This window comes from Clarias gariepinus, chromosome 21 (assembly GCF_024256425.1).
Source record: "Clarias gariepinus isolate MV-2021 ecotype Netherlands chromosome 21, CGAR_prim_01v2, whole genome shotgun sequence".
NCBI classification, from domain to species: domain Eukaryota; kingdom Metazoa; phylum Chordata; class Actinopteri; order Siluriformes; family Clariidae; genus Clarias; species Clarias gariepinus.
In genome coordinates, this window is record NC_071120.1 from 18,401,687 (window position 1) to 18,414,212 (window position 12,526).

The window sequence follows — 12,526 nt, forward strand, 5'->3', positions numbered from 1 at the left end:
AACATGCAAACTCCATGCACAGGGTAATCAAACCCAGACCCTGAAGGCGCAAGGTTTTATTTATTTTTTTAATTCATACTAATATAGTAGCAAGTTCTATCTTCTTTGCAACACCAATTGTGAAAAATAGTTAACTGCAAAAAATAGTCATCTTTTGTAAAAAATATGATAAAATAAATAATGACATCGACTGCAGTTCTTCAAACATTAAATCCGCAAAGGTCACAGAGTTTTACTTTCTCGCCACAAAGTTTTTCGAGCCCCCACTTGTCCTCCTTTCTGACATGCTGTTTGCACCACTGTGCGGTAAGCTATATGCTAGCAAACAACAGTGACACAAAGCTAGACGTAAACAGTGAGCACAGCCTTGTTTGAGGTTGTGTGGCACAAACAAGCATGTCAACTGACTATGGTGAACGCGACACTATTTATAGAATGAGCTGCAATAGATCTGGGCCTTCTGTCAAGCAGAGCGCAGTTTTCTGTATAAGCAGGCGCAATGCCACTCAGTGGCCATAAGAGCCACGGCAGCCTCGGAGCATCCTTTAATTCATAAATAGTCACCAATGAACAGAGTAGTCATAAACGTAGTTCCTAAATAGAACTGAAAAAATGTAAGTAGCTCACTGACATAGTTTCTGCCAGAGTGCAACTGTGTTGGGCAACACAGGCCTTTCAAGCTGAACTGGTCTATTTTTAATAACCCTGCAGCACTCACACATCTGTGACACTTCTCTAATTTTAGACTTTTTATAACACGCTCATGTTTCTCTTTGGGATTCATAGAAATAGGATTTTAGGCACAAAAATATCGAGTTCTTCTTTTCTTCAAGGCAGGCGGCATTGCAGATATTATTTAGGATTTTACGTATAATGAAGTGTGCTAATATTTTCAGCATTTGCATCCACCCTTAACTTCAAGAAGCAAAGTTTGAACCCTTCAGCATGCACATGTCTTTCCCCTGGTTGCACCATGTGTGAACGCCCGCTCTGTGCAACTATGGCCCTCAGTCAGGCATCAAAACGCTTCTCGGCACCAGCGCTCAAGACAGCAGAGTTGATTAGTGAGAGACGGAGTGGAAGCTTGAAAGCTCAACTGTGAAAACCTGTCAGATGAAGTGAAAGGAATGACAGTGAACAGTAAGAATCGGGTGCATGAAGTTGAGACAGTCTGTCCTAACATTTAAATTATCCTCTCTGGAGTTTTTTATAGTGACTCGCTAAATAATTAATTTCATTTGAGTGAAATCCTCCCACAGTCCACAGACAGGCAGATTAGGCTAATTGGCATTCCCAAAATGCTTATTTTGTGTGTGTGTATGTGTGTGTATGTGTGTGTATGTGTGTGTATGTGTGTGTATGTGTGTGTATGTGTGTGTATGTGTGTGTATGTGTGTGTATGTGTGTGTATGTGTGTGTATGTGTGCGTGTATGTATGTATGTATGTGTGCGTTTGTGTGTATGTATGTGTGCGTTTGTGTGTATGTATGTATGTATGTATGTGTGCGTGTGTGTGTATGTATGTATGTATGTGTGTGTGCGTCTGTGTGTGCGTCTGTGTGTGCGTCTGTGTGTGCGTCTGTGTGTGCGTCTGTGTGTGCGTCTGTGTGTGCGTCTGTGTGTGCGTCTGTGTGTGCGTCTGTGTGTGCGTCTGTGTGTGTGTGTGTGTGTGTGTGTGTGTGTGTGTGTGCCCTGTGATGCTTTGGCACCCTGTCCAGGGTGTACCCCATTTCATGCCATAGTCTCCAGGCCCCAGCGACCCTGTGCACGGGATAAGCGCTATAGAAGATGAATGAATCTCAGTGAAAATATATAAACAAGAATTATAATATTTGCAGATCAATATATTTCGACATTACCATATAGTACTGTAAAAGCAATATTGTAAAACAGAAAAGTCCACCCTGAAACATGTATATATTTATAGTGAAATATTTGTGATTAATTTAAGAGATTTAGAGCTAATTTGTTGGCTTGTGATGTACTTTTTTAAAATTATTATTTCTATGAGCAGATACTAAATGTTGGTCTCCCTGATGTCAAAGAGGGGACATGGCTAACAAATTTAGCTACAAAGAAAAAAACTCTATACATATAAATGCATTTTTTAATCATTTAAAACTTGTGACTAGTCACTGTTAGCTCCAATAAAATAATGGGAAATCCAACATAGATATACTCACCAGACATAACATTAAAAACATTAACATTAAAGCCACCTAGGTGTCCCTTGTGCCACTAAAACCGCTCTGACCCCTCCAGACACGAACAAGACACAAAACCTCTGAAGGTGTGCTGTGGTATCTGAATATTAGCAGCAACCTTTTTAAGTGCTATAAGTTGCAATGAGGGTGTCTCTGAATCAGACTTTTTATGGACGGAGACTGTCCAAAGCGCATTCCGTTAATGCCTGATCGGATTGAGATCTAGAGAATTTGGAAGCCAGGTCAACAACCTTGAACTCATTGCCTGCTAATCCCTTACACTGCAAGCTGTGATGCACTGAGTGTTTTAATATCTTTTTACTGTATCATAGCCAGCATGAACTTTTTTCAGCAGTTTTTCTGCGATGTACTGTAGGCTTTGCTATGGGATCGGACCTTCTAGTCACCGGCTAGCCTTCACTTCCCACACGCATAAATAGACCTTGGATGCCCATGATCCTGTCTCCAGTTTACTGATATATAATTGACAATCAGTAATTCAGTTCACTCGGCGAAGTGATCGGTTTATATTGCTATATTAGGTACTGTAGATAACAATGAGATTATTAAGGCTTCAATGGTGAAAGTTGAAGCTTTGTAATCTGATCTGTCTGAGCAGAGTGTATAGATGAGGAGCACTGGATGAAATAAATGACTAAAGCACTCATTGCAAAAAGTAATATCTTAGCAAGTGATATATTTTGAAGCTCGTCAAATGAATCTGATTTCTTAATATAAGATTAGAACAAACCAAGTATAACATTATAGTATAATATTTCTAAATTACTAATTTATTGTACTTTTTTACTCTTGTTAAAAACATCCAGACAGTTAGTTGAATTATTGTGTTGGATGCTACCTCCTGCACTACTACTTAACATCTTAACTCTGCCCTTTAGTTGTAATTAGAGGCCACAGTTAGGCTGACATTCTGCTAATTAGTTCTTAGTCAGGGAGATGTGGGGCACCCCGAGGCTTCAGAAGGACCCCTGGGCTATTCTGTTGTTATCTAATTTTCCCCTCACCTTGTCTTCTTTGACTTTTAGTCATTGGAAGATCTTCTGTCTTCACTATGCATGACTATGGATTTTTTTTCCCTTGCAGTATTTTAATAGGGTATGGGTATATTTTAATAGGGTATGAGTTAATTATCGTCACAGACTCATGTCCAGTCATACTTTCAGTTCTACAGACATGAATTCAGGCCAATTCCAGAGGCATGGCAATCCTGGTGTCATCCATGATTGGTCTTCATGGTTCCAGGAGACGTGAAAGATTCTGTTCCGGTCTGTTATAAAAGGGACATCCAGGCGCAATTAAACTCTCTCTTTTTTTTTTTTATTTACAAATGTGTGAAAGGCACCAAGGGGAGGAATGACAGCATGAAGAGAAGACTTTTTGATAACTATCTGAAGACGCCTCTTGATTTGCTGGAGTTCAGTATGCATGCCATTGTTTGTAGTTCCTTCCAAGTTTAAATAAGAGCATCTGAATTTACAATTTCTTTTGTAACGATGATGGAGAGAAAAAGAGAGTGTGTGCGTGTGTATACACAGTGCGCAAGCATGCATGAGGGATGCAGAATGTATGCCGTTTAATTAGTCTTGAAACTCTGAATTTTAGTCCCTAAATGCTTACACAGGATGAAGCGTAGTCTTCATTTTAAAACTATGCAGCATAAGCGTGGCTTAGTGCACTGTAATGTAGAGTGAATAAGCACAAGCCTGGAGCTCGACTGAAACTCCGCCACAGAGACTCGTCCGCACATCTCGTCTTGTAAACTGTATGACAAGCCGTCATGACTAGCGTTGACGTATGATATATTACAGTAAATTCGCAGCTCTTCTTATTTCGCAACATTTTGGATGGAACTTTTTTCAGCTTTGCTTGAAGCTGGTCTTGTGCTTTTTCATCAAGTAACGATCTTATACCATAAATTAGACGATTAGCTGATTGGCCGAGCTCTCTCAGAGGGGAGAGATGAGAGGTACTTAGTGCGGCCATATAAATCACGGCTCTACAGCCAATCAGGGGCATCTGTGAGCTCACGCAAGCGGAAGGAGCCTTTTTTGAGGCCCTTTTTGAGTTCCCAAGCTCACCAGTGTACTCTATTTTTCTCAGAATGTACCAATGTGTTTATTTGGCCACTCCTAACATCTCTGCTATCTCTTTGATGGATTTTTTCTTTTTTTTTTGCCTCAGGATAGTCTGTTTCACCTCCTTTGAGAGCTCCTTTGACCGCATGTTGTGACCTTTTAACTGCCTAATTGATGACAGGTTAATGAGGGAAGAGCCCATGCAGCCTTGTGTTTTTTTTGTTTTTTTTTAGCCTTCTGAGTCAATTGTCCAATTAGTTTTGGTCCCTTTAAAAAGAGGCGGCTACATCTTCAAGAGCTGTAATTCCTACACCCCTTAAATTGCTGTAAAATTTATGAAGGGGTCCATGTCTGGTCCATAAAGGGCCTATAGAGTTTGATTGAGATTTTGAAGATGATGTTGCAAAATGGGAACACTCTATAGAATCCTTCACTACTGCCTGACAAAAGCGTGGTGTCTGCGGCCATCTTTTTCACTGTGGTTTGTACAGAGGGCATGTCTCCAATGGCGTCAAGCCTACAGGATTGTTTGCCCCAGGCTTTGAATCAGGAATGGCAAAAGTTTCATGCAGTGCTGTTGAAGGATAAAAGACCTCTCGCAGAGGCCACTTGCTTTCTATTTCTCTTTATGCCCTAATCTATCACATATGTCCACTCTCATTCACTCTTGACCACCTCACAGTTCATGTTCGCTTATCAGCATGAAGCCCTCTCTTATGGGTGTGTGCCAGGACCAAGCAGGCATCAACAAGGAGAGATGAAAAGCAGATTGCTTCACTACTGGATCAGTTTGCCCCTTGAGTTTCCATATGCTGGAGTTGAGCTGTGAATAAACAGTCACAGATTTCCAGAGATTTTCCCTTCATCTTTTCACAATTTGGGCAAATAATGCATTGTTTTATTTGGTTCATATATTTTTTCTCTGTTTATGTTTTTCTCCAGGTGTCCATACCCAACACCAGTACTGCCTGTATGAGAGCTGTGCTTGAGTATCTGTACTGCGGCTTGCTCACACCTTGCCCTGACTTGGAGCCGATAGACCTCATAATACTGGCCAACCGTCTCTGCCTGCCCCGCCTTGTGGCTCTTACAGGTATATGACTTATTCCTGCATTCTGCAAAACAATTACAGTTAAGCACGTAACTAATTACTACAGATTGTACTTGGGATTTTCATGAGCTGTAAGCCATAATCATCGTTTTTGAGTTTCAGCTGTATATTAGTGTTTGTTGCTATGGTGGTTTTTACAAGTGTGTAGGCTATACCTGGGGTAGGAACTCTGTTTTCTCACAGGTCCTTTGAAATGTCATCTCTGCCAAAAGTTGCTTCAGTTTTTGTTTCATCAGGAGACAATTTAAAAAGTCAAAGTTTTTAAAAAGAAACAAAACAAAAGAATACTTTTCCCACAGGATTTAACGATATTTTACCAAAATGTCAAATCAAATAGGATGTATTTATGTACAATGTCTGTGCCACCCATTCCCCCCCAAAAAAAGGTTGCGCACACTATTTTTATTGAACCGACCTTTGCTTTGGTTACAGCTGTGGTGTCATTTTCATAAACACATTTCTTACCATCCAGAGTCACATTAATTTCTCTCCAAGATTCTTTTTGTTGATGATGGGAGAGTCGGTCCGCTGTGTAAAGTCTTTTCCATCACATCCCAAACATTCCCAATGGGATAACAGTCTGGACTCTGTGGTGGACAATCCATGTATGAAAATGATATAAAGTGCTCCTCCAAACTTTCACAATTCAAGCAGAATGAATCCTGGCATTGGCATTTTGGAATATGCCCATGCTATCAATTAATTAATGGAAAAAAAGGCTATTCGTTATATTCAGGTAGTCAACTGACCTAACTTTTTTTGGCTACATAACGAACTAGACTGAGACCTGCCCTGCACCCTCATGCAGACTAACAGAAGCAACCCCAGATCATAACACCGTCCCCACAGGCTTTGACAGTAAACACTAGGCATGATGGCTACATCACTATATTCACCTCTCTTCTTTCCCTGATGCACCCAGCACTCTAGAACGGGGTAAATCTGGACCGCATCAAACCAGATGACCTTTTTCCAATACTCCTCAGTCCATTCATTACGCTCCCTAGCTGGGTTGGCTGAACCATATTAATCACTGCAGTAATTATCCAATGGAAGGCTCTTTGGTGCCTTTTTTTTTTTTTTTTTTTTTTTTTTTGGTCAGGGCAGGTTGTTTATTAGAAGGTCAAATGAGAGAGAATTTTCCAGGAGCATATACACACTTGATTAACACTGTAAAAATCCTGGTAATTATTTTGTTACTCAACCTCTCCATGTAAACAAATCCAATCCGAATAGGTCTTACATAAGAAAATGTTTCCTCTTCCAAGCAAAAAAAAAACGATGGTATTGTATTGTGTTGCATTGTTTTTCACAGAGCAACATGCGGTTGATGAGCTCTTGCAGTGGGCAGTAAAAGGAGCGGACATTGACGGACAGGTGCTGGCTTACCTAGAATTGGCCCAGGTAATCTTTATTTAGGTTTGTGGCTCATCAAACCATTTTCAGAGTAGATGGACCTATTATTCTGTTAAGTACACTGATTTGAATCCTGAAGTAGCCAGATAACAAAATCCCCCAAATTAACATTTATTCATAACTTGCTCCAATTCCAGTTCAAAGGATGATCAGCCATTGCCTTTCAAATGAGCCCCATTGTTCGAAATTACTGTTTGATGTCTTGTGCCAATTCTGCATTGTGTATCACTTTTTGTTTGTCTTCTTTAGTTCCACAATGCCAAACAGCTCTCCACCTGGTGCCTCCATCACATTTGCACCAACTACAACAGCGTGTGTCGCAAATTCCCCAAAGACATGAAGGCCATGTCTCCAGGTATAGACCCAATACCTGCCGTATACATCACTGATGACCTTGTCCCCAACCTGCCTATTGATCGTATTTGTCCATATGTTTTATATTTGTTGCCTTCTGCAGAAAATCAGAAGCATTTTGAGAAGCAGCGCTGGCCCCCTGTCTGGTTCCTTAAGGAGGAAGACCGCTACAATCGCTCAAAGAAGGAGCGTGAGCATGAGGAAGAAATCCTGCGCAAGCAGCACACCAAACGTGGCTGGTGTTTTTGGAGACACCCATCCTCCTCTGCACCTCACATCTCCTGAGGGTGCAGCCACCATCATCCACACCCCCGAATCGCTCACCTCGTCTCGGCATCAAGACTCGCAGCTGAGCCTGGGAAGACCCGTGTCTGTGTCCAATCTATGTGTCCTGGTTGATGGGCGTTTGTCTGGGGCTACTTCACCCTCGTGTTTCTGCCCTCCCTCGTCAGGTTTAATGCCAAGCCTGTGGCAAAAAGCTGTGGCCCATAAGAGTCTGTATCTCATTAACTAAAGGGGAGAATTTCTCACTCTGTCTTGTGTTTCACTGTGTTAATCCAGCAACTTTGGATGCCTCATAGGGACACCAATTAGGGAATGTCTTCATGGCAGTGATCTGCCTTTACCTTTTAAGACTGTTATTCTTATGCTACGACTACAAACCCCACGCTTTCCCACTCACCCCCCCTTTCCCCAGTACCAAGCCTAGGCGCTGGCGCCCGAGCATGCATAGAGCATGGTGCTGATGTGATGAGCTTCTCCTGTGAATCCTATTTCTGGAGAAAATATCCAGCGTATATGAGCTACAAATACCTTGCACCTAGCACCTAAAACAGCGTCAGGGATTTATTATTTTGTAAACCACAAAGGTAAATCCACACAAGCTATAGTACATGCTTTTGGCCTCAGTAATGAATAGGGTTTGCCTGTTCTCTCAGTAAAGAAGAAAAAAAATTCCACTAATGCTCTATTTGGGAAACTGTACTCAAGGACCCTCATTTATTAACATTGCTTGCAAACACATCTATGTAGAAATTGTGTTTAGACGTAGATATGGTTGATTGTCGGTGCGTCTGTTTTTAACCAAGCACATGCTTTTATTAATAAGCTTTATATACACACTTGTGCATCTGCATACTCACCATTGACGAATCCCAATTTTACAGCGTGTACGAAAGTGTTTAACCCTTTTCTACGCAATGTTGATCAATGAGGGCCAAGAATTTTTATTGCTAGCACTTACGGTTGACTGTGGGCAGAAACAGAACACTGAATAAACAGAGTGCAATTCTCTGCTCGGTAACCTAAAAAGGCTCTAAAAAGCACCAAAGAGATGATTCTGGTGTGGGGGAGGAGAAAAAAAACATAACAGTGAGGTCTTAATTTAGGGCTTTTTTTTTTTTTACCACTGCCAATGGGAGTATTAACATTTATTTTCAAGTACGGTATGGGGAATGATTAGGTGTTGTTTGTTTGTTTGTTTGTTTTACTTGCATTTCCTTTTTTAAGCCACTAGAAGCAGTGTTTCTTTTTTTTTTTATTATTATTACTGTTTAAAATGTTTTAAAATCGACTCCCTTGCAACATAACCAAAAACAAGGTTGCCATGTTTTTCCCTTTCTCTTCTTCGCTAAAAACTAAATTAGCTTCCCTCAGTCTAACCTAACCTGCTGTGTTCTACCTCTGCAGACAAAAAGAAGTTCGGGATTCAGTCAGTGTGGTGTCTTTTTTTTTTTTTTTTTGCTGCAAAAGAAAGACTTTCACTTTCCATTTGATGCAGTGAAAATGGTGCTTGGAAGTACTAAATATCACAGTGATGGTATTCTTTTCTGGCCGCTGTACTTTTGCTAATGTAATTAACTTTGTGTGACAATCCTAAACAACAACAACGAAAAAAAAAAATCATGCGTATTTAGCAAGCAAAGGTGTTGGCTAAAAGATTGTTTCCTTTTTTCTCTCTCTCTCTCTCTCTCTTCCAAAAGCTTTATGACTTTCAGTTGAAAGGCTTGTAGCAAAATGGAAGATGGGCTTTGTGGTATTACAGATATATTCTACTGGTGTGGTATTAATGTGGTAACATGACACAACTCAGTAATTACAACCTCTCCGCTTTACTCACTACATTAAGTATCTAGTATTTCTCATACACATTGTGCTGCTGTGTATCTGGTGATCATTATCGCCACGTGCCTGTTACAATATCAAAACCGACTAGACCGTAGACGTCAATGTTACTTGTTAGCTGTTGGTTTGATCGGGCTGTGCTGAAGAATATATATATATATATTCTGAAAGCTCAGTTTGAAGAGTGCTATTTCTGTAAATGAAATTTTTTTCTTTCACTTTCCACTATTTCTGGCTTTCAGCTTCTTCACCTCCGTGAGGCAGCACCCAGGTGCCGCTGGTAGCTAGATGGAGACATATGATGTGGAAAGACTTTCTCACTAGAGACGCGCTCGAATAATCAACAGCTACCGAAATAGATATGTGAGAGAATCTCAGCAGGCCTATGTGTGAATGAAGCTGATCTTTGGATGGAAGGAAATAGCAAAATGTTTTAACACAAGGGTGTTAGATCCTAGAAAAAGCTAAGACATTTTAGATAATACAGTAATTAAAAATAGCAATTGATGATCTAAAATGAACCTGCGTGCAGTAAATTAATATGCGATTATATATTAATACACCGGTTTACGGTCGCTCTTCTAAATGATTGTCTCAGTACTCTCGATAGAAAAGATGTTAAAACCACTGTAAAATAGTGTTTACTTCTTACACAGTGTGTTTCTGTACTTGAAGGTGGAACGCTGTGTTGCCTTGGTGATTTTTGGATTTTTCGTTTTTTTTTTTTTTGTCCTTTACATATTTTTTGTCTGGATCTGTCGTGCATGAATGACTGTTCCTAAACTCCAGCATTTATATAAACCTTACATTTTGTAGCATGGTAAATTTTCTTCCATAAGAAAGGCGGACGTTTTTAGCTCCATACTGTTTGTGTTCAGTGTTTGTTGGTGAAGGCAATGATGTCTTTTGTATATTACCTGTGTGCTTTATTGGTATTGCCTTTGCTAAGATTGGGTTTTAAGAACATACGGGGTTGTATTATGTAGTTCTGGGATTTTTTTTTTTTTTGCGAATTTTTTTTTTTAAGAGTATTATTAGAATGATTATAGCTTGGATAACATTTTGAGACTTTTTCAAACAGCACTAACAATTGATAAGCCCTTATTAGCAGTGTAACAGCCTATGCACTTTAGCCTAAATTGTGAAAGGTATTTTCCTGATTTTATATTGATTGCCTTGAATTTTACATTCTAACATGCTAAGACATGCACGTTTACAGTAAATGTGCATGAAGATTGGTCTCATTTAGACATGATTGCATGCAGTCATGTGTACAGTGGTATTAAGAATCAGGATTACACTAGTCCGTTCCCCTCTCTAAAATGTGTGATATATTTGGGGGGAACTCTAATGACAAATTTATATACAGTTTTTAACTGGCTTATGTCATTAATCAGGAAAAACAAAAAAATCCCCCACAGAGGTTGCAATAGTAATGCCCCATAGGGCTCAGTGTTGTATCCTGGCATTACCTGTGCCTTTGGTTTGGTTTTGTTTGTTTTTTTTAAAGAAAAAAAAAATTCATGTTGCCTTTCTAAAGAGGGGCCTCTTACTACTGCCTTTAGATGGTAAATAATTGTTAAAAAAAAATACAAAAATATGTGTGCACACGCATAAACACACAGGCACTTAGCCAGGCAGCTGACCACCGCATTCCTCGTCTTACTGTCAGTGCCTGTGGACGTTATGTAGCGCAGCTTACTGTTCTTTAACCTGTCTTTATGCTGCATCCTTTTCATTGCTTGTATAAAATATTTCCAGCCCTTTTTTTTTTTTTTTTTGCTGAACTGAGTGGAAATAAACGCTTCGGGTTAGGATGCGATCCTGCTGGTACAGCTGTGGGAGAGGTCGTCCAGCCTAAAGCATTTGTTGCCGTTGGACCCTCATGCCCTCTACCGAAGCAAATGAGAACTATTAAATGCAGCTTATTATGCAGCACACATTTTATGGTGTGATGGAAAGACTTTTGCATTATCAGGAAGCCAAGGGCTGAACATGCTTCTTCCAGCGCTGCTGTTTCCTTTCGAATTCAGCATCCCCTCTCCAAATTTCTCCACTATTTCTTCTTCCAAATATGATTTCCTCATTTTCCGTACCTCACACTTTGTATACGTACCTCTTCATAGGTAATTATGATGATTTTGTTCAATTTCAGAATTTGATCTTTTGGGTAAAACCACTTCTGTATTTTTCATGCAGTGAATTCCTAGGACAGAGCATTACATGTTTGTAGTCTAGATGCTTTATGCATTTTTGTTTTTTTCAGTCATACATCTTATATAAACTGCTGTGGGGAATAACAATATGCAAAGGGGTTACCATTATCATAACTTTGAATATACAGCTCTCACTTTCAGTGAAAGTGGCCTTCTTTAAACTAACATGCCAATTCTAACACGAATGATATCATCAGTTTTACGAAAAGTGCACCTCAATATTGGAGAGGGTTCAGCACCTGAGTAAAAGATGATGACCATACTTCCTTTTGTTTTGTTCTCTTTATTATATGACTATTATACCATTAAGCACTTTGTGTTAATCTTGTTAACTTCTTACTTTTTTTTGAAAATTGTTGTTAATGTAATGAAACAAAAAGAGCACACACAACACACTATAAGGGCTTTTTTAATAAAAAAAAATTAAGAAAGGCAACAATCAGAATGTTTTGCGATGCTGCAAAAATGTTTTAACGGAACCTTTGTAATACATTTTTTGAACCACTGTGATTTGTACAAAATAGAACAAACAAGTAGGGGGGAAATGCCGTTTCAGTATTCTAATGTTTAACTGGGCTTTTAATAAACTTCATGTGGTTTATTTGATGTTTGCTTTTTGTACTTTTTTTTAATCAAAATGATAAAATGAGATTTAGTAGGAAATTAGACTTCTTTGTAGTTATATATAAAACACGGTCGCAAAGCATGTTCCATAGTCTATAATTAGTTGGTTCATTGACCATAGAAAGAAATAGCTATTTTTAAAACTTTATCAAGTATCTTATATTTTTTATATGTAACAATTGACATGAAAAGAAAGCAGTACCATTCGAATGTTTGGTCAGACCTTTTAATTGAAGGTTTTTTTGTTTGTTTGTTTGGTGATTTATTTTCTACATTCTAGAACAACACTGGAGATTTCAAAACAAAAAAATAACACGTGGAATACTGTAATTTAATTATTAACAATGGTGAATTGTTATTTTAAGACAGGAAATTCAGTTA

At 39.2% G+C, this 12,526-nt stretch overlaps 1 protein-coding gene across 3 annotated transcripts in view; it reads left to right on the plus strand.

Annotated features, from left to right (window-relative positions):
• The window catches only part of rhobtb4 (Rho related BTB domain containing 4), a 48,933-nt gene extending 36,806 nt beyond the window's left edge, over window positions 1–12,127 (plus strand). For all 3 annotated transcript variants that reach the window (XM_053480949.1, XM_053480950.1, XM_053480948.1), the window contains exons 8-11: window positions 5,243–5,393; window positions 6,727–6,815; window positions 7,077–7,182; window positions 7,285–12,127. In XM_053480949.1, the coding sequence (XP_053336924.1) occupies window positions 5,243–5,393; window positions 6,727–6,815; window positions 7,077–7,182; window positions 7,285–7,466 (528 nt within the window). In that variant the 3' untranslated portion in view covers window positions 7,467–12,127. The remainder of the gene's footprint in view (window positions 1–5,242; window positions 5,394–6,726; window positions 6,816–7,076; window positions 7,183–7,284) is intronic.
• The last annotated feature ends 399 nt before the right edge of the window (window positions 12,128–12,526 follow it).